Below are 25,373 nucleotides of genomic sequence, written 5' to 3'. Positions count from 1 at the left end.
AAGGCTTTGGAATTTCCGGAGTGATGTCTTTGTTAGGCGAATGAGGTGACTCAGGGTGAGCCTCTAGGATGGGGCTAATCACTAGAAAGTCCTACTACATGATCAGAAGATTGAAACTTTGGGCCAGTGCTTCCCCTGGGTAGGGGTTGGGGCCTGGAGCTGAGTTCCATCACATGGTCAATGTAATCAAGCACGCCTATATAATGAAAACTCAGTAAAAATCCTGGCCACCAAAGCTCAGTGGAGCTTTGTGGCTGGTGAACACATTAAGATGTTTGGAGGAGTGATTTGCCCTAACTCCATGGAGAGGGCACAGAAGCCCTGCATCCTTCCCATACCTCATCCTATGTATATCCTTTATAATAACACTGCAAGATTAAGTATATAAAAAACAAAAACAACCCATTTTCACATTTTGAGGTATTTCTTCCTAATTATTACAGCAATTAATTTGCTTTACATAGCTAATATTATGCTGTCACAATTTCCCCCTGCCTTTTTCCTTGTATATTAACATAGGTATTTTCCAATGTTATTACAAACTCTTTTCAAGCACATTTTATTGTTTCCATTTCAACGATGCAGGAATGAAGGTATGGAAGACTGAGCAACCTGTCCAAAGCCACTCAGCTAAGGGACGAAGTTGGAATTCAAACCCTCCCGAGACCCCACTTTATTCTCACCTTTTTCTTGATCTTACGCCTTTGTCCCTCTCCCATTAATTGCATAATTCATTTAAAAACTCTTGTGCTTTTAAAAAATATATATATTTTTATTTATTTCAGAGGGGGAAGGAAGAGGGAAAGGGAGATAGAAACATAAATGCTGAGAGAGAATCATTGATCGACTGCCTCCTGTACATCCCCCACTGAGGGTTGAGCCTGAATCTGAGCATGTGACCTGACCAAGAATGGAAACGTGACCTCCTGGTTCATAAGTTGATGCTCAACCACTGAGCCACACCAGCCGGGCTTCTTGTGCTTTTAAGGTAGATTTATTTTAATAGAGGACAGTACCTCACTCAGAGGGGTGATTCTGTAGTGAAGTTTTAAGGCTGATAGAGGTTATAGAACTTTCAAAGAACCCTAATGATAACTTAGGCAGCTACCCTACTAGTCTGACTTCTAAAGTTGTCTCTGATATCACGCTCTTGACAATATTTTCAACAGGCATTTATTAAAGCTTTACTTTTGTAGGTTGCTGTACTGTTAAGAGAGAAAGAGAAATTCCTCATCATAAAAACATTAATAATAAATAACAAATGAGAAGTACAGATAATGAGCTGGGGAGGGCTAGAAATCATTTCTGACTAGTGTAGACAGAAGGGTTCACAGAAGAGTAAAATTCAGGCTTTTATTTGCCATTGACTTGACACATAGCTAAGTCACTTAATTTTAAATTAAGTCAATTTATTATCACCTGATTACCACTTCAATGTTGCAGCATTGGCTAAATAATGTTAAGAGAAATAGCCTCTTTAGAGATTATTAGAATACTAGAGGCCCGGTGCACGAAATTTGTGCACAGGGCAGAAGGTGCCTCTGGCCTGCACTCTCTTGCAATCCCAGACCCCACTGGGGATGTCTGACTGCCAATTTAGGCTGCGGGATTGGGCCTAAACTGGCAATTGGACATCCCTCTCGCAATCCGGGACCGCTGGCTCCGAACTGCTCGCCTGCCTGCCTGCCTGCCTGATCACCCCTCACCCCTCTGCCTGCCTGCCTGATTGCCCCTAACCACTCCCCTGCCTGCTTGCCCTTAACCACTCTGCCTGCCTGCCTGCCTGATCACCCCTAACCACCTTTGCCTCGGCCTCCACCGCAGAAGCTTTGTCCAGAACGTCCGGAAGGACATCCAGAAGGTTGTTTGGCTGACTGATCTAATTAGCATATTATGCTTTTATTATTATAGATTAGAGTTACAGAGAGTAAGGTGGGGTTTTTTTTTTCTTTTAAGTGCACATGTGCATAGAATCAACCTGATGCAATCCAACGTGAGTTTAGGTACAGTCATCATTCAATGTTCCTTGTCATCAAGTATAATCACATGTCCTTTATACATAAAAATCAATCACACCTAAATGGGTGGAGAGTGTGTGGGTCCTTTATTTATTGTGGCCACAAATGAGTCATTTGTCTTGCTCTTTGGACTGGAAATCTCGGGTATATTCTTTCTCTGACTCAGGTCAATTAAGTTCATCAAGGTGGACTTCTTTTTGAGTATTGAACTTTTAATTCATACTCAGATTGGCTAAATAGAGGAGCTTGGAGAAACAGGGGAAATGAATTACTGGAGTAATCAGGGAAAGAAACACACAGGGTTGATAACAAAAGAAGCATGGGAAGACCCTCCTGAAGAATTTGTTTTCCTTCTTAGAAGTAGGAAAAGTAGATGGAAAACATAATAGATATGCTGTACATTTATTGACAACACATTTACAGACATTAAAAAGGAAGATATATGAATTAATATTCATGTGTGCATGTTTAATGGGCTATAAGAGAAAGACAACTAATGAGTATACGAAAACACTGGTGAACCTCCCACATCTAATATCTAATATTTCAATGCACTGGGAGAAACTCACTGTTTATGGAATTTATATGGCAAATACTTTTTCCCATTTAAGATTGAGTTGTTTGATAGATCTTTGCATATTAGATTTGCTTAAGGGAGAGTAGAAAGGTGTGTTTCAGAAAAGATTAATGGGTGGCAAATAGGTTCAAACAAAATAAGGCAACTAGCCTGTCAATAGTATTCACAGAATTCCTATCACTGGAAAAGCACTGTACTAACTATTCTACAAACAAATAAACACAACACAATTCCTGTCTATCTGGGACACTAAAACTTTTACAAATAAAATAACCTACAATCTCCCTGAAGGCAGAATGTAATGTTTAAATCACCTATCACTAAAATTTAGCACAATATCTAGTATATGGCAAGCAGTTAGTAAATGTTTGCGGAACAAATATTGACTGAACTGAAGCCCAAATTTATGGAGAAATATCCCAATAAGTATAAGTTTAAATAACTTAAAATATTTTAAGCAGCATACAATATATGTACAATATTCTTAGAATAAAAAGCTTTTATATAATTTTATAAGTCAATCTGCTCATTCATTTTTCCATTTATTCACGTCACACATATTTATTGAGCATTTACTACGTGCCAGACACTGTTTCTAGCTTGTCTGAGCAAATAGCATGATATCTTAATAAAAACCTGAAAAAAATGAGGAAATGAGCTATACTGCACAGCTAACTTAAGAAGGAGTTTCAGCCAGAGAAAATGTGAAGTACAAATGCCCTAAGCTGGGAGCATAGCATGTTCGATGTTCAAGGAACAGAAGGCCGATGACACTGGAACAGAATTAATAAGAAAAGAGTAATAGGAGATGAGGTCAGAGTTAAGAGGGGGCCAGATCATGTAGGAACTTGGGGAAAACCTTGGATTTACTCTGAGTAAGAGGGGAAAATGGTTGGATAGTGACAATTACACTTGACTGACTCTTAACAATACAGCGTAGGGAGGGGAGGGTGGAGAGAGACCGTAGAGAAGGGTAAAGGTAGGAGCAGAAAGACCGTCAAGTTAATCACATTTCCCTTATACATAAAAATCAATTGTTGATGTTATTTCGATATTCATGATGACAGATGCTAGGGGAAGTGGCAATGAAGGCATAAAAGGGCATTGCATTTGTTCATTTTCCTCCACTGTAAAATGGGGGTGAGAAAAATAGGACTTACTTCACAGCGTTCTTGTGAGGATTAAATAAATTAATCTCTTCGGACAGTTTCTGGTATATGGCCATTGCTTAGTAAATGTTTTTTATTATTATTCCCACAAATAGGTATAGGACAGACTGCAGCAGGGATGCGAATCTTGAGTATTGGGAGAGTACATACAAGTTTGTGAAAGGGCTACATGCTGGTGGAGGACAGGAAGATGCAGAATTGCAGAGAAGCACACTGCAAAAAGGGAAAATAGCTGCTTGCATGGAAGTGTGTGTGAAGACTTGGAAAGGAACTGCTTGGGCTTCCCTGAGGAACTGCCAAGTGCAGCTGTGACGTGTTCCCAGCAGTCGTGGGCAGTAATGTGAGCCCGGAGTCCATCTTAAAGGTCAAGGATTGTGGCTTGGAAGTAGCTAGAACTGTCTATTAGTTTAGGTCCATCATATGTTATATCCATATTTTCATGACCGTGGAGCAAAGAAACTAAAAAATACATATTAGAAAAACAGAGCTCTTTTGAAAACTTTGGTCTCTTCTGATCCTTAAACTATGTATGTCCTTGATAGAGATTTTTCACTTGAAGCTTAAGCATGTAGACAGTATAAGCAGCATAATATTATACTTAAAAATATCTGCATTGTTTTAGGGAGGAATTAGGGCAGTTTACAAGTATACACATTATATAACAAGATCTCAAACTAAAGGTGGGATAAGTAAAATAAAGATGGAAACAGGGCAGAGGCATACATCAGATTAAAAATCCATGTGATGAAGAGGAAAGCTGTACCCATTTGCTCCAGGTGGGACCACAGGGTTGGTGGTAAGCCTGTAAGCAGTTGAACAGATGCTGCCCACATGCATATCCAGTTAGAACAGAGAGAAAATCAGTGGCCTGTTAGAAAGTCTAATTAACAGTTTGTAAAGAAAGAAACCTGACTATATGGCTAAAACAAAAATCAAGGCATGGAAAATTTGGAGTGAAGAATGGAAAGAAAATGATGGCTTTGAGGTATGACCTTAAAAAGCAGGGAAAATGCTCATACCATGCAGTTAAAAAAAAAGAGTTTTACTTTAAACCTTTGCAGTGAGCTGAGAGGCAACAGGCAGAGAATGCACAATTCCTATCCTAAAATGTCCGTTTGAATGTACATATTAACATTTTTTTCCTATTTATGTCCTTCCCTTGATCTTCAAATAAAAGACAGATGAACAGATAACCACAGAAACTGTCAAACACACCGAAGAAAGTCTCTTGTAGAAAACGTCCCCTGGCTTATTTAAAGGTGCTGCTAGGAAAGAAAGTTTAACTTGTTTTAACTTCAACATGGGCCAGGTCGGAGATTGTTTTATTAACTATATTTAGATGTGATGCCAAAGAAAGTTTCCCTTATCTACTTGAGACCTGGGGAGCCAAATTATGTCTCTCTCTCGAGAGGAGAGAGCGAGTAGAGAGAGTTTTCTGGACATGTAGAGACATAACTCTATAAACGTAAGCGCCCCCCAGTGATTCAGCGGGTAGGCGGTTCTCTACCGGCCCTTTGGCGGAGGGGCGACGGTAGCAAGGACATTCCTCCTGGAAATACAGCCTGTTTCATAACTAGCGCAATCAGCAGTCAATCGAGCGGGGCGGGGAGCAGTCCTAACTGGCCTGGCTGATTGGCTCGGCAGGAGAGCCGCAGGGTGCTGGCTGCGCACGCCCCGCGGTTCACTCCCTTGGCCGCAGGAAGCCCGGGCGCAGTTGAGCTTGGGCTCCTCCTCACGCGCATCCGCCCGGGCTTTCCACCCAAATCGGCCTTTTTTCTAACAGAATTCCCGTCTTGGGGGACAATCCGAGGAAAGCCCGAGGTAGGGGTGTGGGAAGTTGGGGGCTGGGTGGGGACAGGACGCAGAAAAGATGGGGCTCTCCAATTTCTTGAGTTTGGTACCTGTTGGAGAAGCGCTTCGGAAGGGATGGAGGCGGTGATTCCAATTGGGAAGTCCGTGGGGACCAATTGGGGATGAGACCTAGAGTCCCCCTGGGAGCTCGTGGAGCACCCCCAGCCCGAAGCTTTCGGCGCTAGCCACGCGTGCAAGACTCTGTAGCCCAGAGCGCGGAGAGCCGGCGCGGTGCGGATGGCGCGGCTCTGAGTCCGTGGCGGGTGGACCGGGGCGCATCGTCGGAGGCGGGAGGAGCCGGGAGGGAGAGCCTCCTCGCCGGCGGGCAAAGTTCAGGTCGCGCCGCTGTCCTCCAGCTGTGCTCACGTGCGGAGGCCGGAAGCCGGGCGCGCACGCCAGCCCCCTGCGACGCACATCACCCCGGGAGCGGCCGGGGCACTTCGGGGTGAGCGCACGGCTCTACGGCTCCGCCCGGGGATCGGTCTCACCTCCGCCTCCTGCGCATCACACTTTGGTTCACCCGCTGTGGTTTCATCTCCTCAGGTCGCTATGGATCACGAAGAGGGCCGCAATGGCGGAGCAGGGGAAATCTTGAAAATGGACAAAAAAAGGTAGCCGGTTTGTTTCACTTTCGTATCTTCCATGGCCTGAGAGATCTGGGCTGTGTGTTTCTAGCCCCCGGCCCTGAAATCAGTGACCAGGTGATGATGAGTTTAATCTTAATCTAACGGAGCTAGCGATCGCTCTGTGGGAATTCACTGGCCAGAGTTGAGCACCGCGTTTGCAGTTTCCCCTTCGCCTCGGTGAGCTTCTTCCTGGCCCTTTGAGCTTTAGGACAAGGCTCGCATCCTCTGCTGCATTTGATGACCTTCTGCTTTACAAGCCTCAGGTCTCATCTGCTCCCTGCTTATGCTCTGCTCCCTCGGCCATTCTCTTGCTTCTCGTAAAAACAGTCAGAAGCTTTGCATTGTTGGCGGCATGGCAGGTGGGACGGAAGACCAAAACTACATTTAGGTCTGAGTGTTTTTAAAAGGGCAGTGAATATCTGACCCTCGTTAGAAATCGTGAAAAGAGAAGACTTGCAGTACCAAAGAACCGACTAGCGTGGTGTGATAATATCCGGATGTATAAAGAATTGGCCGCTCGGGGAAAATAATTTAAGTAAATTCTGGTCGAAGTGCAGTGTCTACACAGGAAATGTAGACACTTCACACAGTGGGTTCATTGTTAGCAGAAAATCGTAAAATAACACAAATTAATATGTTATTGGAAACTGAGCTTTTTAGTGTAAGAGAAAAGAAATATAAATGTGGACATCAAGTAACTTTTTTTTTACTAGTAAATGTTAAACTTTAATTGGAAACTTCAATATGAACCCATGGTTTTTAATAGTTCAATTTCTTTCCAGTGAAAGGGACAATAGCAGTGAGGACACTGAGTGCCAGATGTTGGGTTCTAAATACCATTCCTCACTCAAAGAACTGTGGACCCCAGAGAGAAATGGCTAATTCCAACCAGGTCTGGACAGGGAAAAAGAGGGCTTGGAGTGTCTTGTGCAATGCCAAAACAATAGAGTGGAATTTAAGTTTTCAAAGGACAGGAGAATAGTAATTGAACTTGATTGTGAAATACTGGATATGATTCAGGAGTTCTTAATAAAATTCTGAGAGGAGGAGGAAAGTTAGAAAAGGGTGAGAGAAGTAGAGAGAATAAAGGAACATTCTTTTTTAAATTATTTTTTTATTGATTTCAGAAAGGAAAGGAGAGGGAGAGAGAGATAGAAACATCAATGATAAGAGAAAATTATTGATTGGCTGCCTCGCATAACCCCCACTGGGGATCAGACCTGCAACCCCCGGCATGTGGCCTTGACTGGAATGGAACCTGGGACCCTTCAGTCTGCAGGCGGATGCTTTATCCACTGAGCCAAACTGGCTAGGACAAGGGAACATTTTTTACAGAAAAACGCCAGAGGTCATTTTTGAACCTGCATTGTTATAATTGATTCAGGCAAGGATTGTAATGGATCCTAAACCACTAGTTGTACCTAAACATTATGTGTTTTTCCAATGGGGAGGTTTTGCAGTTAGTATTTTAACCCAGTGATCAGACTTGGCATCACTCATGGTGGAAATCAATGTATGAGTGACAAGACACCACCCAGGAAGTATATGAGCAATCCAATCAAGCTTCTAGACTGATGTTGTCCAATAGGAATATAATGTGAGCCACACTTGTGACTATTAATTTCTAGTAGCAACATTCAGAAAAGTAAAAAGAAACAGGTGAAATTACTTTGAAAATATATTTTAAGGAGCCCAGTATATACAAAGTATTATCATTTCCACCTGTAATCAGAATTATTAATCAGATAGTTTACATTCTCTTTTCATACACCTTTTAATTGTGGGGGATATATTCCAAGCCCCCTGGTAGATGCCTGAAACCAAAGATAGTACCTAACCCTATATATACATTTGATCCTTGAAGAGCATAGGATTGAGCTTCACAGGCCTACTTATACTCACTATTTTTTCTGTTGACCCATAGTTTACCAATGCATTTCACACTTGTGTTGTTCAAGAGTCATAGATGTGATAATGGTAGGAAAGCATGTGAAATGTCATAGTGTTTGCAACTTACTCTAAAATAGTTCAATAAAATATTTACAATGAGCCCTGGCCAGGTGACTCAGTTGCTTAGAGCATCATCCTGTGCACCATTCCCCATCAAGGCGCATACCTGGTTGTGGGTTCCATTCCCAGTGGTGCACATGTGGGAGGCAACCAATCGATGTATCTCTCTCTCTCTCTCTCTCTGTCCCCTTCTCCCTCTCTCTCTGCCTCTCCCTCCCTCTCTCTTTAAAATCAATGAAAACATATCCTTGGGTGAGGATTAAAAAAAATTAACAGTGATAGTATATACTTTCTTATATAAAGAAAATATGCTCAAAAAGTTAACAATTGTTGAATTTAGGTGAACGTTATATGGGTAGTCATTACTATTTCAGTTTTTCTGCTTACTTAAAAATAAAAAGGAAAAATATCCATAGAGTGGAAAGTATACATTTTTCTTTTGTTTTTAATTAAAAAACAAACAAACTTGGTACTTTAAAGAACTTATGACAGAAACAGGGATATTGGAGTAAGAAATATTGAGGGTATGTGGAGGGAAATGGCAAAGAAATTGGTTCAAGCCTGCACATACCTTTATTTTATTACTAGAGGCCTGGTGCACTAAATTTGTGCACGGGGCGGGGCGGGGGGGGGGCGGTTGTCCCTCAGCCCAGGCTGCGCCCACTCACAGTGCAGGAGCCCTTGGGGAACGAGCCTAAGCCAGCAGTTGGACATCCTTAGTGCTGCTGTGGAGGTGGGAGAGGCTCCCACCACTGCCACTGCACTCACCAGCTGTGAGCCCAGCTTCTGGCTGAGAGGCACTCCCCCTGTGGGAGCGCACTTACCATCAGCTCCTGTGTGGAGCGTCTGCCCCGTGCTGGTCAGTGCGCATCATAGAAACCGGTCCTTCCGCTGTGGTCTATTTGCATATTGCCCTTTTATTATATAGGATTGGTTCTTATTATGGCCTACAGACTTTTATTTTTCAAGCTAGATTTTTTTTAGTTAAATTGTGCTCATCCTCATTGATATTAATCTGTTCTTAATAAAACTATATCCTTTTTCCCTACTTTTATTGAGATATAGTTGACATACAGCACTGTATAAATTTAAAATATACAGCATAATGGTTTGACTTACATATATTTTGAAATGATTACCATGATAAATTTAGTTAACATCCATCATCTCATACAGATACAATAAAAAGTAAAACTTTTTTTCTTTTGAAGAGAACTCTCAGGTTCTACTTTCTTAACAACTTTTCTATACATCATTGTTAACTACTAGTATAGTCATCATGTGTACTTCTTCATCTTTTTTGTTGATACATCCCTGGTACCTCTTTATTTTGTTGTTAATCCTTACATAAGGATATTTTTTCCATTTTATTTCTTTTTTCTTTCTTTTTTTTGTAGAGAGAGTGGAGAGAGGGAGGGAGGGGGCAGGGAGAGAAAGAGAGAGAGAGAGAGAGGGAAACGCTCATGTGAGAAAGATACACTGATTGGTTGCCTCCTTCACATGCCCTGACCTCGGCTGGGGATGGAAGCTGCAACCCAGGTATGTGCCCTTGGCTGCGAATCGAACCCATGACCCTTTGGTGCAGGGCTGATGCTCTAACCACTGATCCACACCAGGCATGGCTTTGGTACTTTATCTTATAACTGGAAGTTTGTACCTTCCTCCTCAGTCCTTCCTCCCTCCTCCTTGTAACCACAAATCGGATCTCTTTTTCTGTGAGTTTGGGTTTTTTTTTTTAAAACTATACAGTATATTCTCATTTGTAATTATAAAGAAGCATATATATGTCTTTGTTAATAGGTTTAAAGCTTGGATGACCAATCGTACCCCTTGGAATACCTATATTTATAAATATTCTTAATTACAATGAGGTTTGATGAACGACTTGCCTTTGGTCGGCCCTGTGTTTCAAGCTGGTGGGTAAATGGGTAATCTAGTGGGGCGGAAAGCATATCCCTGCAATGCAGTGACTCAGAAGGCTGAGCTTGCCCACGATCTGTGGTGTTGAAAGGCTAGACGTTCAGTTGAAATCTTGGCTTTGCTCTAGCCCTGTGCCCTTGGATAAGCTAGTTAATTCCTCTCGCCCGCAGTGTTCTTATCTCTAAAAGAACAGGAATGTGCCTGCCTCACAGAAATCAATATTAAATTATTTTGGATGTTGAACACACAGTGAAATATACGGATAATGTGTTATAGACTTGTATGCTTGAAACCTATATAATTTTATTAATCAATGCCACCCAATAAATGTAATACAATTAAAAATTGTTAAATGAGATTATGTATGGGAAGTGTTCATTTAGCGCTTCAGCACCATTATAACTTCTTCAAAGTAGCAGCAATATTTAAAAAGAAAAAAATAAGTAGAAAGCTTAGAGCTCAACTTCAATTATGTACAACTATTTTTCTCCTCTCACCCTGGTCCCAGGGTTATTGAAACCATGCCTTTACTGGGCGTTGGGCGGGGTCACATTTGAAGAGTCATGTTTGTGTATTTTGTGTGTTTATGTTCGTCTCACATCACTCCAAAGCCAAATATGGGATAAACTCTGGATTTTTTTTTCATTAGAAGTCTCTTCGGCTCTTTGACCTTGCTTAGTGTAAAGAACAAAGACAAAGATGAATTAACTTTTTGAACTTGAAAATCTGTGTAAAAAATAATATGGACCTTCTCTGACATAGTCTGTCTTTTGTACATTTGAAAATATAGATGTGGCGCCTGGCGATGGTGGGTTTGCCTTCATGTCCTTGGTGGCAGTTACGTAGCGTGGAAAAGGTTGCAGTTAGATTCATTTGAAATCTAGGCTCAAAATAATAATTGACTGTAGCTTTTCTAGGTTACATTTATTGCCATAATGGTCCATTTAGGGCTCCAGACATCCTTTCAGAATTAGATTTGTTCATAGTGATTCGATTACTTTTCTTATGAGGTTATTTTATGCTCAGTAGCTGACTGCCAATACCCTCCATTAGCAGAGAGAGCGATTAAGGTTAATATCTGGGTAGTAGATGGAATATCTACTTCTAGAATTCTTAGATGATAATTCAGGAGATTACCCTGGGAGAGCATGAATAATTTTCTATTAGTAAAAACAGAAATCTCTCTTTTTTTTAGTAATTTTTCTAATTGCAAAAGTCGTATGTCTCTGTATGTTTTTATCATAGAAAATTAGAAAATGCCAAAGGCGCAAGGAATAAAATATATTGGTAAATATCTCAACACCCAGTGATAACCACACATATAGATTTCTAGGACACATGTTAACATGTTTACACTTCAGAAATAGGATCAGACTATTAACCTGCTTTTTTACTGAATAATATATTGTAAGCAAGTTATAAACTCTATGCTAATTTGGTAATTTAAAATGTTATATAACTTTAAAAGTTTTGTGTAATTCTATTGCTATGTTTTTCAGTAAAAAAAAAGAGAAGAAAGAAAAGAAGCCATCTGTCAGTGTACTTACAATGGTGAGTTTTGAATTTATTCACTATTCAGGATACATAGGAATTGACTTCTCCTTGCCTAGAGAAGAGATATTTTACCTCGTATGATTATTTCTGGGAAAGCATTTGAATGGAGAGGTAAACCAAATTGGTTTAATTTAGCTTACTTTCAGGGTAATGCCAATCATAACTTGCCATGTGAATTGAGCCTCAGTAGCCACCCTTTTTGTCCGAGGTTTCATTATCCTCCTAGTTAGTTATGTCACCAGTGATCTGTTAATCTATGCCAAGCACTGGGCGAGATGCTTGCATAGATAACAGCTCTCTCAGCCACCTGGATGAGACCAGCCACATAGGACACAAGGTTCCCTGTCTGCAGGGGCTCTGATCAGAATCCTGGCGGATTTGAGGTCAAAGTCCCCGGTATTCATACAATAAAAGTTTACAATGGATTGTTTATTACTGTGACTTGATACATGTAATCATTCTTCTGTGCTGATTAATTGGCAGTTCTAGAATGTGAAAACCTTAATTCTTTATCTCATTTTCTGGTTGCACAAAGGTTGCTCAGAAACTTTATTTTCATCAATTGGAAATAAGAGAGGGGTTTTATAGATGTGACTGGTTGATGGTCTGTCTCTCTACCTGAATTGAAATTAAATTCATTTTGAGACCAAAACATTTCTGTCTTTCATAGTTTAGTTTTTATTATTTGTAGCTTAAATTTTAGAACAAACCTTAGATTTTAGAAAATTTAACAGACTTAATACACAGAGGTAATACTACCAATACTATTCAAGGCACAAAAGAATAAAAATCTAGAATTTCAATGTGATGTAATAACACACATACTGCTCTATATGCCATGTATTGTTCTAAACACTATGTATATGACCTCAGTTTTTCCTTATACAGGTACTATTCCTTCAGATAGATATTATTATTATTCTAATTTTACAGATGAAGAAGGCCACACACATTAACTTGTCCAACGATAAAGTATGGGGCCAGGATTCAGACCTGGGAAGTTCATGTTCTAAATCACAGCACTTAGGATGGCATAGAAAGAATGTATTCTAAGCCTGTGCCAAAGTGCTGTACTACAAATATGGCTTTCCCTTGTGTCTTTTTCCTGAAGAGTTGACACAGAAAACTGTGAACTTAACTTATATGTAAAACCTATAAACACAAGAACCCATTAAGAAAGTTTAACAGTAAAATGCTGATGTTATCGGCCTTGCGTATTAATAACATTATCCGGTTAAGACAAAACCTTACGTGTGTCAGGGGGTTTCCAAGAACCCCAGGTTTGATGATTCACTAGAAGAACTCACAGGACTTGGCATGTAATTACACTCATGGGTAAGATTTATTGCAGCCGGATGTGAAGCAGAACCCGCCGTGGGACAAGGCACATAGAGGGACGTCCGGGAGAAACCAGACACAAGCTCTCCCGCGAGTCCCACTTCATTCCCCCAGCAACGAGCTGTGCCAACACATGTGAAAGGCTATCAGAGGAACTCAAGACTCAGCATGCAATGTTGTTACTGGAGGGGAGGGTGGGGCTGACCCTGGAGGCAGAGCACGTACAGAGATTCCAAACTCCCAGAAGGAAGGCAGGTTTTCAGGATCCACCACATTGTACAAATAGTTCCGGCCTCTTTATCAGCTAAGGTGGTCATAACCCTCCCCAAATCTAAGTTCTAGGCACCAGCTAAGGGCCAACCTTATATGCAGGCCACTCTAAATAGCACATAGCTAGCAAGTGCAGTGCTTCCTCTCTGCCAGGCATCTTAAGCACTCCCTATATATTATTTAACTTCGTCCTCACAACAACTCGATGATATAGGCACTTGTGTTGTCCTTATGCTCCAGATGATGAAACAGACTCAGAAAAGTTAAGCAACACATTGAAAAGTCACAAAGCTAGTAAAGAGGCAAGCCTAGAATGTTGCCCAGATCTGCATAATCTAGAGCCAGTGCGTTTAACAACTTCATGTATCATAGTTTATGGCGGGGGAAACTTTTATCTGCTTGGAATTGAAGAGTCCTTTGTTGATGCTGTTCTCTTCAATCACCTGGTCATTTCTCAGTCATTGAAGACCACCTGGTTCATTATCTCCCTTTTTACCCCTGGTGCCCCTACTATCTTGGGTGACCTTTATAGGCTTATAGATACCAACTCTTGACCTTCACAGATGCAATAATCTTGCCCTCCCCTTCACCCCAGCCATCACTCATATACTCACATCCTGGATTTTGTTATTTGAAACAGTTCTATTTCCAAAGTGACCAATTGAAGCAGCCAGTTTGAATTAGCCAACCATCTCCTCTCTGCAATCTGGTCCCTGTTCTCTCTGGATCTTGAGCCCACTGACTCACCAGTTTCCCTCAGCCCCTCCCTATCTTCTTCCTCTTTCTTATCTAGCTTCAAGTAATGACTATCTCTTTAGTTAGTCTCTTGCCCAAACTATGAACTTCTTTTTACCTTTCTTTTATCATAGATAGCCCAGGCAAATGCTTTGGTGCTGGAGAAAAATCTCACAACGGGGTGTATCCAGCACAGACTGGGTATTGTTCTTCTGTTCTTTTCCCAGTGTCAAACCTGTACTCTTCCAATTTCCTACCACTTCCTCCCTGGCCCTCAAAACCGCCTCACTCTGGGTGGATAACCTCTTACTTCACTAACAAAACGGAAGCCACCTGACGTAAGTTTCTCAGCTCTTCTTTTCCAATACACAGACACCTGGATCCGTTCCCTTTTTCTTCCCCCCTATTATAACTGTTGTGCCCAGATTTCAAGATTCCCAAGGGCCCACCAGGGAGCCAGCGAGTCCGATGCAAAAGCAAAGAGTCATTTATTTCAAACCTAGGTTTGGCTCCCCTGCCCCCCCTTACTGGCACAGCAGCAAGTGGCAGAGAGAGGGAAAACTCTGTGTGGAGAGAGGTTTTATAGGGGATTGGGGTAAGGGGAGGAGAAAGGACTGTGGGCCCTGCCGATTGGCCAGGCGCGAGTCGGTGTCTCATTACACAGGATGTGGTCATAGTGATGACGTGCTCTTCCCTTGACTATCATTGGCCAGTCCAGAGAAATCCTGGGCGTGGCCAGCAGCGGCTTGGCTGCAGGGAAGAAGCCAAGGTAAGATGGAGGGCATAGCTCTTACCCTGGGGCAAGGTGGAGGGCGTAGCCCTTACCCTGGGGCAAGGTGGAGGGCGTAGTCCTCGCCCTTTCAATAACAGGGAAGCATTTGGTCCTTAAAATTCACTACTCACTTGAACTTTGACTCCTATATAATTTGCCTTCTCAAGAACCTTATATTATTTAATATTCTTTCTTCTATGTGTCTTCAATCTCTCCCTCTCAGCTGGGTCTTTTCCATTGGCATTTACACATCAAGTGTCTAATTTTATTAGTGCCCCCCTCAATAGATTTTCTTGTATTTTTATTGTTGACACTATTACAGATGTTCCCATTTTCCCCATCTTTGCCTGCCTTCACCCAGCCCCCTGTCCAACCCCGTCCCTCTGGTTATCACTACACTGTTGTTTGTGTCTGTGGGTTATGGATATACTAAAGGCCCATTGCACGAAGATTCACGCAATAGGCCTTCCTTCCCCTGGCTGCCAGCACCGGTTTTCCTCTAGCACCCAGGACCCAGGCCTTCGGTCCGGCCGCAGCAGAGCAAGGCTTGGCTTCTCCACTCCAGCTGCAGCAGAGAAGCCAAGCCTCTTCAGTCTTCAGTCATCTTCAGTCTTCACTTGGACTAGAGCCTTCAGTCTTCGCTCAGTGCCTATGTATGCAAATTTACCTGCCATCTTTGTTGGGTTAATTTGCACACTTGTCCTGATTGGCTGGTGAGTGTAGCGGAGTGATAACCAATTTACATATTTCTCTTTTATTCGTGTAGCTGTTTGGCTAATCCCTTCACTTTCTTTCATCCAATTTCCCCTCCACTCGCCCCTTTAATAGCAGTCAAGTGCTAGCAAGGCTGAATTCCTTCTGCAGGCTCTAAGAGAGAATCTGTTTCCTTCCCTTTTTCAGCTTCTAGAGCAGTGGTTCTCAACCTTGGCAGCACATTAGAATCACCTGGGAATCTTTTTCAAATCCTGATTTCTGGGCTCATCCTCCAGAAATTCTGTTTCTTTGTTACTAATGTTGTGGCCCCATAACAAAGAAACAGAATTTCTGGAGGATGAGGCCCAGAAATCAGGATTTGAAAAAGATTCCCAGGTGATTCTAATGTGCAGCCAAGGTTGAGAACCACTGTTCTAGAAGCTGCCTGCGTTCCTAAACTCATGGCCCCTTCCTTGTATCACTCCAGCCTCTTATTTCAGTAATCATTCATTGCTCCTGATTTTGATACATTTGGCTCCCTCTTACAAGGACCCTTGTGATTGCATTAGGCCCATTTGGATAGTCCAGAATAACCTCCTATTTCAAGATCCTTAACATCGACAAAGTCCCTTTTCCCATGTAAAGAAACCTATTCACAGGTTCCGGGGATGAGGATGTGGACATGTTTAGGGTGAACAGGGCATTATTCCACCTTCCACTCCTGGTCTAGACTTCGTTTGCTCTCCTAACCACTCTCTTTACTGCTAGTCCCCCTCCTCCATTTCTGCTCATCTAAAAACTTTCCTCCATAGTAGCCACATCACATCACCTCAGTTCCATCCTTAAGATGCTGTAGATGGGAAATTTAGAGTAGAACCCAAATTCCCTCCTGTGGCTATAAAAGGCTCTCCATATGACCTCTGTCTCATCTCTGACTTCACTATGGACTCTTCTTCACTCTGCTCTTGCCGCAGTAGTAATTCCGTTTGGTCCTTGAGACATACCATCCCAGGACAAAGCTTTGCATTTGTTCTTCCTGCCTGGAAGGTTCTGCCTCCAGATTGTCACATGACTGATTATATCCTTCCTGTCACTGAGGTCTCAGCTCATATATTGCCCCCTCAGAGAGATGTCCCTGGTCAGCCAGTCTAAGCCAGTAGATCCTGCGTGTCACTGTGGTCCAGGCTCCACGAAGGCAGGGGTTTCGTATGTGTTCTTCATCGATAACCAATCCTGTAGTTAGCTAACAAGGAACCTACAGTAGCAAGCAATGGGAATAAGCTTCACTATTTCTATCTGCTTTATGGGCTGCCATTCACTACCTCCAAGAGCTGCTCTGCTCTTTATTTCTCCACTTGTCAATTCAATACTTATTCCTATTTCTTGCTAATGTAAGTTCCTTGTTAGCTAACTATAGGATTGGTTTCTGTTTCTATAAAGAGTATATAGTAGTTCTGAAATTTTGCTTTTTGCTGCTGTGTTTTTTATCTTGATCTTGAGCTTTCTTTTGGTTTACATGACCTGCCCAGACCCAGTTTTTACTCAGTTTCCTCCCTACAAACCTGCTGACTAGCCCTAGGCAGTTTGGCTCAGTGGATAGAGCATTGGCCTGCAGACTGAAGGGTCCCAGGTTTGATTCTGGCCAAGGACATGTGCCCGGGTTGCGGGCTTGATCCGCAGTTGGGGGAGTGCAGGAGGTAGCCAATCAATGATTCTCTTTCATCATTAATGTTTCTATCTCTCTCTCCCTCTCCCTTCCTCTCTGAAATCGATTTATAAAAACACCTGCTGACTATATCTATATCTTGCATCCACAGAAGGAGCGCCTGCCACAAACAGCCACAGCTGGCATCCTCCTGTTTCTTTGCTTTCTTCTATTTGGTTTTCTTTCGGTCCTTAACTAGTTCTTTGAATTATACAGGTGACATATTGTTTCCCAAGTGGGCCTTTCAAAGAGCCTCAGTACCATTTCCCTCACCGCACCCTCTTTCTGTCGCTTTTTAGATCCAGAGAAGTCTTTCTTTCCTTCTTGTGACTGGCCTGCAGTAAAAGAGGTTTTGCAGGTCTACACTTGGCAGTCATTATGACCACCTTCTGTCTTCTCAGGAAATCTGTTCTTTAACAAGCATCCATCTTAATTCATTATTTTCCTCTTCCTTCTCACTATAGAGGCCTAATTTCATTAAAATCATTTTACATTTATGCCAATGCTATTATGCAGCAGATCTGTGACCCAAGCCACTTTCTTAGAGCAATAACACGAGTGCTCAATGGGGTTTGCTCAATGGGGTCCTCGGAGGAGCCTTTGGCAATCCAGATTTTTCTTGACTAAAAAATTTTAAGTTAAAAAATGGCTTCTGTTCTTGGAAATCAGAGCAACATATACTGTTACTGTACCATTAAAGATTTTACAGCTCCCAAGAGGAATGTCTTGTCCCTCTCATCAAACCGTATGCATAAGAAAAGGAGACATAATGGATTCAATATGAAGAAGTAGGTCAGAGCTCAGTAGAGGAATCAAATGCCCTTTTTTGTCATTGTTGTTGTTAATCCTCACCTGAGGATATTTTTTCCATTGATTTGTAGAGAAAATGGAAGGGAGGAAGAGGAAGGGAGGGAAAAGAGAGAGAGAGAGAGAGCGAGAGAGAGAGAGAGAGAGAGAGAGAGAGAAGGAAACATCAGTGTGACGGAGAGAGAGAGAGAGAGAAAGAAAGAGAAGGAAACATCAGTGTGAGAGGTGTGAGAAACATTGATTGGTTGCCTCCCGCATGTGCCCAGGTATGTGCCCTTGACTGGGAACTGAACCCTTGACCCTTTGGTGTGTGGGAGACATTTTAACTACTGAGCATACCAGTCAGGGCGCAAACACCCATTTCTAATTAGGCTATTGCAATAGTTTGGCTTGGACCAGGGTGGTAGTATAAAAAATGTTTGGGTTTGGGTTATGTATTGAAAGTAAAGCAAACCATCCGTGAAACTGTGCTAATTGTTCCTATTCTCTTTTTTTCAGTTTCGCTATTCAAACTGGCTTGATAGATTGTATATGCTGCTGGGGACTTTGGCCGCCATCATCCACGGTGCTGGACTCCCCCTCATGATGCTGATTTTTGGAGACATGACAGATAGCTTTGCAAATGCAGGAAAGTATCAGAACATAACTTCAGCAAACACAACTTTTACAAATATGACTAATCAAGGTAAGTATTATTTGTGGTTCTGGTTTTATTGGAAGCTTAGGAAAAAACAATTACTTAGAGTGATATTACTACATATGCACTAGTGTGTTGAGTGTGGTGCGAGGTGGAGGGATCTGAGCTATAGTTCATATTTGTAATGAGTTTGATAAGAGAATATTCATGGGCATTAGAGTGCACAGTGGAAGTGCTGGCAGAGGTATATAAAAAAAGAGCTCTATGAAATCAGAAATGTGTCAAGAAGTTTCAGGAAGAGGTATAGGAACCTAATCTTGACCTTGAATGATAATTAGGAGCCAGTAAAACTCTCTGACATATTGGATATGGGTGTAACAGACAGGAGTCCAAGATGGTTCTAAAGTTTATAGCCTGAAAAACTGGATTGGGCTCTTCGGAAGCAGATGCTAAAATGGAAAAATGGGTCCGAGAGAAGGTGTGTGTGTGCATGTGTGTGTGTGTGTGCGTGTGCGTGCTAGAACTGGGGAAATAATCGCTTGTTTGTATACAAATGGAAATGGTCCAGAAGAGGAGAAGGTGATGCCTTAAGAGAGGGAAGAGATTTGCTTGCTTTAGCGAGATCCGTGAGAAAGGATGGGACATAATGCTCAAGAAGAACTATTTGCTTAAGGTAGGAGCACAGTTAGTTCACCTATAATAACAGGTGGGAAGAGAGAGCGTTTGAGTACCAATGCCCAAAGGTGGGTAGATGGGGAGGGGGGAATTTGTGAACATTTTGTTTTGATTACTTCACTTTTGCTCAGTGAAGTAGGAAGCAAGACCTTTGGCTAATTACGGAGATCTAAGACAATCCTCTAGGACTGATTTTCAGCCCGTGTGCCACAGGAAGTTTTAAAACATGTAGTACCTGACTATGTAGTCAGGGACACTGACCTCTTTTTCCTTAGACTGTCAAATAAAAAAAAAAAAATAACAACAATAGCCATCTGGTATAAATACCCTGTCTTGAACCATAAATATATAGGTCATATAATAATGTTGATGGCATTTAAATATATAAAATAAATATCAAAAATATAAGTCTTTGTTTTACTATGGTTGCAAATATCAAAAGAATTCTATATGTGACACGGCACCAGAGTTAAGGTAGGGTTTTTCAAAATGCTGACACGCCGAGCTCAAAAGGTTCACCATCACTGATTTAAACTAAGCTACCCAAAGACTTAGTTTAAAACCTGTGTGCACTCAGGTGGTAGAAATGTTGAAAATGCCTGTTTGAAAAAACACTTGCGAATACAGTGATGCCCTGTAGCTTTTACAATGACCCTGCCACCTTCCCATCTTTAAGTCTCTGATGAGAGCCATGAATCCTTTCCCCAGAAGCAAGCACATGAATATTCATAACATTTTGGGGTATTTAAGGAATTTTTATACCTGTCTGGTGATCTGGAGAACCCCTTCTTTGTGATACTGAAGAGCACATTGTTTATCCTAAGGCAGGACTACCTCAATTCTGTGAATGCAGGTAATGAGTTAGGCCAGGCACTGTTACTGTCTGTTTGAGCTATGTAAAATCCTTATGCATTTATTATATCCCTTCGTGGAATTCAAAGGAAGGTGACAAAAGGGTTGTGCCACCTTTGAATTGACATCTTACCACTCACCAAAAGGGGAGAATCTAACATTTTGATGCCGTTGATGCCGAACCTAGAGATGAGGGCAAATGAATTCTCTGATGCTTCTGGAGGGAGAGCCAGGCTACGGGGCCTCCAGATACTCTCAGACCGTTTTTCTTCTTGACGTCCCCCAGGTGTAGAACCTCATAACTTTGCCCTGGGGGTAGACTAGGTACCAGAGCCTCCTTGTTGGACAAGAAGTATTCCTTCCTTAAGGAGATTTGGATTTGCTAAGGCTCATGAAAGTGTGAGCGTTTTAAGCTAAACAGAGGGTTTAACTAGACAGCGCTAACATCTTTCTGAGAGCAGATCTTTCTCTGCCGTGCACTGGACCCCTCCTTAGCTCTCTCTCTTGATACCTCACCCTGGTGGTCAGACACCGGCCTTTTCCCTGCTCTTTTCGTTGTGGACCTGATTTCCTGATACCCGACTCCCAACGCTCTCCATCTCGTTGCCACATTTGCCTTTGCCTTGAAGTCTCTGATGAATTGAGCCTAGGGAACTCCACGGTGTGAGCAAAGGTGAGCCGCTGCTGAATTTCAGTAGGATTCCCGTCTTCCTCGGGACTGTCCACTGTCTGGAAGTGGGCCCAGATAGAGGTGATAGTGACTTTAGGCATTTTGCATTGAAGGTGACAGGTTGGAAACAAGTGTAAATGACACTCAGGCCGTTGAAGAAATGAAACTGAATCTTGGTATAAAGAGTAGGACTAGAGATTTGGCAATATTTGAGTTGAAGGGATATTAAATCTCCTGTGATAGGATATGGAGAAAAGTAGAAGGAATTCGAGTCTTAAGCCTTGAGGAAAAACTCAGTTAACAATAACTAAAGCTAACATTTACTGAGCATTAAATATGGACGGATATTTATTACTGTTCGTAGTGTTTTACATGTAGTAACTCCTTTATTCCGTTCATGAACATGAGGTTGAGACTACTACCTATACTTTACGAATGAGGACATGAGGCCCAGAGGGTTGAGTACGCTTAAAGTGCCGGAGGTCGTAGAGTTAGCAATTTTAGTATTTGAACCCATGCAGACTGGCCCCGAGTCTGTACATTGAAGGAAATAGAGCAGTGGTTCTCAATCTTCCTAATGCCACGACCCTTTAATACAGTTCCTCATGTGGTGGTGACCCCCAACCCTAAAATTATTTTCATTGCTACTTCATAACTGCAATTTTGCTACTGTTATGAATCGTCATGCAAATATCTGATATGCAGGATGTATTTTCATTGCTACAGATTGAACATAATTAAAGCATAGTGATTAATCACAAAAACAATATGTAATTATATATGTGTTTTCCAGTGGTCTTAGGCGACCCCTGTGAAAGGGTCATTCGACCCCCAAAGGGGTCGTGACCCACAGGTTGAGAACCGCTGAAATAGAGGGACACCAGAAAGGAGGACACTGAGGTTAACATGCTAATCCAGAAATTGGAGGACACAGGGGAGATTTGCCAGGTCTCATAGTGGTTAAGAGTCAGAGATACTCTTTACATAGTTCCTGATTCTTTAATGTCTCTAATGATTCACTTTATGGCACATCCACATTGACGGCCTTTCTCTTTCTCTATAACTATATTACGGTAGTTTCTGTTCAATCTTCTACCAGGTTGTGGGCCAAGGAAAGGATAAAATGAGACACTCAAATTTTAATATGAGTTAATAATTCAGATAAAAAGGGATAAATTGGAACTAATTTATTTTTATATTTATCATTATAATCCCTACTCTCACTGCTCTAAAACTCATATGAGAAACCTGGAAACTATTTGTAAAATGCCATTTCTCAAAATAGAATCTATATTTAGCTGCTAATCTATGAGTGCATGTATTGAGTGCAGATCTTGAATGTGTATTTCAAGACTTTAGTGTTGTAAGCAAAGGAAACATTGCCATCTGTGTCCTCAAGGCCAGCATTATGGTATGCTCCAAACTCTAAAAATTTCCACGATGGATCTGTTTTCTTTTACTTATTCAAGGCTTTTCTCTGCTGCTGACCATTTCATTGGAAAAATTCTTATAGATAGATTTCTAGAAGATTAGGTACCAAGTAATGGCAATATAATTCCAAGTATATTATTTAGTGTGGCAGTTTATTTTTTAAGTTTGAGTTAAAACTTAAAATATGACTAATTTTTCTAGAATTAGTGAAACATAGTCAGATTTTTTTTTTTAGTTGCTATCGAAGGAATGCTTTTCAGCCAAAAAGTAGATTAGTTACAACATGCTACCTGCAGTATATTATAAAAACATCAAAAAATAAATAAAGATGGGCAGCTAGTACCTGACCCATTCTAGGGGCTTAAAAGTGGGATGAATAAAGCAAGCCTGAATTACAGAATTATGTGGGTGAAACAGAGCCTAGAAATTATCTTGCCCAAACCCATATTTTTATAGGTGTAGAAGCCCAGGAACTTGAAGCCACATGGCCACGATGGAATTGATGGCTAGTTGACAGAACTGAGTTCCTGCGTCAGGAGTCCTCCCTTGAGTGTTTGTTTGTTTGTGTGTTTGTGTTTTTGTGTTTTTTTCTGCTCTACTAGGGGTTTCAAACTCTGCCTAAAATTGTAGCAAGCATCAATATTTCCCACTTGGTCTTTCCTCCAGGTACCATCATGATGAGGTAGAGTTGCTTATTAGTAAGTCAGGTAGGTCAGCCCTGGGGCCTGAGCTGTGAAGCAGCACACACCAGGAGAGCGTGGCTCCTGGAGTCCTCTTTGTTTGCAATGGGCCCAGCCACACCCAGTGGCAGGCACTAGCCTGAGCAGTGCACAGATCATCTAGGCCAGTGGTCGGCAAACTCATTAGTCAACAGAGCCAAATATCAACAGTACAACGATTGAAATTTCTTTTGAGAGCCAAATTTTTTAAACTTAAACTATATAGGTAGGTACATTGTTATTAACTTAATTAGGGTACTCCTAAGGCTTAGGAAGAGCCACGCTCAAGGGGTCAAAGAGCCACATGTGGCTCACGAGCCGCAGTTTGCCGACCACGGATCTAGGCAAAAGGTCTAAATTCCTGCACAAGAAGACCAGAAAACTTGGAATCATGGTATTCCTGAGTTAGAAGGACCTTGTGGGTCAAAAGTCAGGGGTTGACTATCTTCTATAATCAGAGAACCACCCTATGTCAATAACCTCTGTCACGCAAGCTTACCTGATCAGATAGCTGGAAGGGAGGCTTCCGTGGCTGAAAGTGGTAGATGGGAGCCCAGAGCCAGGATAGTCACTGATAGCGTTCTCTCCCGCCCAGCTACACCTGATGCAGAGACAGAGCGAACGCAGCAAAGAAGCTTGACTGTTTCACGCTCTGTCAATGCAACAATAAATGTGTCCAGGCTGATTTTTTTTCTTTATTAGTTATAAGATTTCCTTCTGCTCCAAAATTAAAACAGGATAATAAGTAGCGGGGTAAAGATTCGTTTCCTTATCAGTCCTGGAATTTTCTATCTTATCCAACTAGCCAGGAAGTATTTCTAAATGGTATTAATTGTTACTAGTGTGTATCACGACCAAATAAAGAAAAACCAGCACTTGTTATTTGTTGATTTGTTGATGGTAGCCATTCTGACAGGTGTGAGGTGATATCTCATTGTTGTTTTAATTTGCATTTCTCTGATGATTGGTGAGGTTGAGCATCTTTTCATGTGTCTGTTGGCCTTGCCTATGTTCTCTGTGTCTCTTTATTCCTTCCTTACTTTCTGTACTCCCCCTACGTGTGGTCTTCCCCAGGGTTCTATGCTTGCTTGCCATTTTCTCCTTGCCTGCCACCCTGTCCTCACAGGTGAGGAGAGATCACTTTTTTCTCTCCTAAATTCAGCTATGGCCAGTAGTACATGACTCCTAAGTCTTTGGACCTGAACTCTCTCCAGAACTGGAGAGCCACCATCTGAATACTTATGGACATCTTCAATCGAATGTCCCAGGTACCACAAAATCTTCAAAACTGAACTAACATCTGATCAGACCTGCTGCTTTGGCTGACTGCTTATTTCCCACCATGACCCCACCCCACTCCAGAAGCTCACACCTGAGGTCTCAATGGTCCTTTGTTTGGACTCTCTCGACTTCTGTTCTATCAGTTGCTGAGACCTGTAACTTCTCCCTCTCTAAATCTTATGGGCAGTGTCTGTCTTTTCTGTTCCCACTTAGATCCTCTTTCTTTACATAATTTCAGTAGCTCAAGTCTCTCAGTCTCTCCCTGTTTTAATCTTATACTTTGCTGGCAGCTAAATCATCCTAGATCATGGATGGAACCTGGTTATGGTTTGTTTTTTGTTTTTTCTGAACAAACTGCTAAATGATTACTAGTTTTTATACACCATACCTGTGTGGCCCAGATTATCTTTCCAGCTACATATCCACCTCTTCCCATCCTCAAAACACACCCCACACCCCAGTTGAACTGGCTCACTCATTCCTCAAACTTGCCGTGGACTTTTGTCCATGTTGTTCCCTTTGCCAGAAAAAGATTTCCTCCCCTTTCCCATACCTGTCAAAATCAGACCCATCAGAGCCAGGCCCTCTCATATCCTATCTACACTAATAAAAGACAAACATGCAAATTGACCATACCTTCACTATGCCTTAAGCCATGCCCACCAGCCAATCAGAGCAACTGTATGCAAATTAACCCAACCAAGATGGCAGCCGGCAGCCACGGTGCTGGAGCAAGCAGAAGACTTGGTTGCCCCAATGATGGAGGAAGCTAAGCTTCCTGCCTGCCGCGGCTGGCTCTGAGCTCCACTCAAAGCAACAAAGTTTCAATTATAGAAGGTAAATAAACCCCAGATCCCTGCTTTCAGCCAGCCATGGCCATGGAGCTTGAGCAAGCAGGAGGCTTTCCCTCCCGCCTGCCCTGGCCGGCTCTGAGCGCCTCCCAAGGCTACAAAGTTTCAATTATAGAAGGTAAATAAATCCCAGAATAAAAAAGAAAAAAGAAAAAAAGGAGAGGCTGGGAGCTTCTGTTGCCGGGGGAGGGGGTGGGCTTGACCAGCCTGAA

General features: G+C 42.0%; 1 protein-coding gene across 1 annotated transcript in view; it reads left to right on the top strand.

Annotated features, from left to right (window-relative positions):
* Positions 1-5,371: 5,371 nt before the first annotated feature.
* ABCB1 (ATP binding cassette subfamily B member 1) overlaps positions 5,372-25,373 on the top strand; it is a 79,010-nt gene continuing 59,008 nt past the window's right edge. Inside the window, exons 1-4 of the mRNA XM_006779165.2 lie at positions 5,372-5,585; positions 6,159-6,226; positions 11,671-11,722; positions 18,544-18,730. Of these exons, the coding sequence (XP_006779228.1) occupies positions 6,165-6,226; positions 11,671-11,722; positions 18,544-18,730 (301 nt within the window). The 5' untranslated portion in view covers positions 5,372-5,585; positions 6,159-6,164. The remainder of the gene's footprint in view (positions 5,586-6,158; positions 6,227-11,670; positions 11,723-18,543; positions 18,731-25,373) is intronic.

Source organism: Myotis davidii, unplaced genomic scaffold, assembly GCF_000327345.1.
Source record: "Myotis davidii unplaced genomic scaffold, ASM32734v1 scaffold187, whole genome shotgun sequence".
Taxonomy (NCBI): Eukaryota; Metazoa; Chordata; class Mammalia; order Chiroptera; family Vespertilionidae; genus Myotis; species Myotis davidii.
The sequence above is the reverse complement of the archived record's forward strand: the minus strand, read 5'-3'. Positions and strand labels throughout refer to the sequence as shown.